The sequence below is a fragment of the Monopterus albus genome, unplaced genomic scaffold (assembly GCF_001952655.1).
Source record: "Monopterus albus unplaced genomic scaffold, M_albus_1.0 scaffold8263.1, whole genome shotgun sequence".
In the NCBI taxonomy this organism is placed as follows: domain Eukaryota; kingdom Metazoa; phylum Chordata; class Actinopteri; order Synbranchiformes; family Synbranchidae; genus Monopterus; species Monopterus albus.
In genome coordinates this window covers 1-522 of record NW_018136113.1, presented here as the reverse complement: position 1 = coordinate 522, position 522 = coordinate 1, and the positions used below count along the sequence as shown (strand labels likewise).

At 48.3% G+C, this 522-nt stretch overlaps 1 protein-coding gene across 1 annotated transcript; it reads left to right on the top strand.

Moving 5' to 3' along the window:
- Window positions 1–8: 8 nt before the first annotated feature.
- On the top strand, window positions 9–519 carry LOC109954397 (leucine-rich repeat transmembrane protein FLRT3-like; the record flags this gene model as incomplete). Its single annotated transcript, XM_020589742.1, has 1 exon — window positions 9–519. A coding segment is annotated over one exon (511 nt), but the record flags the coding sequence as incomplete, so codon positions are not given.
- Window positions 520–522: the final 3 nt, after the last annotated feature.

Genomic DNA, 522 nt, shown 5'->3' with positions numbered 1-522 from the left:
GTAACAACTTAAGCAGTCTCCCACATGGTGTCTTTGAAGATCTGGACAACCTCACACAGCTCCTGCTACGCAACAACCCCTGGCAATGCACTTGCAGGATGAAATGGGTGCGTGACTGGTTGCGGTCATTGCCATCTAAGGTGAATGTACGTGGCTTTATGTGCCAGGGTCCTGATAAGGTCAAAGGCATGGCAATTAAAGACCTAACCACAGACATGTTTGAGTGCACAGATTCAGAACTGATCCCCACATATGAGACAAGCACAGTCTCCAACATTTTACACCCCTCACAGCCCCAGTGGCCCTTGTTTGTGACTAAAAGGCCTGTGGTAAAAGGGCCTGACATTAGTAAGAATTACCACAGCACTACCACCTCTTCCGGCAGAAAGATCATTACCATCAGTGTGAAATCAAGTGGTGCAGATACAATACACATATCATGGAGTGTGTCACAGCCAATGACTGCCCTACGCCTTAGCTGGCTAAAACTGGGACACAGCCCTGCCTTTGGATCCATCACTG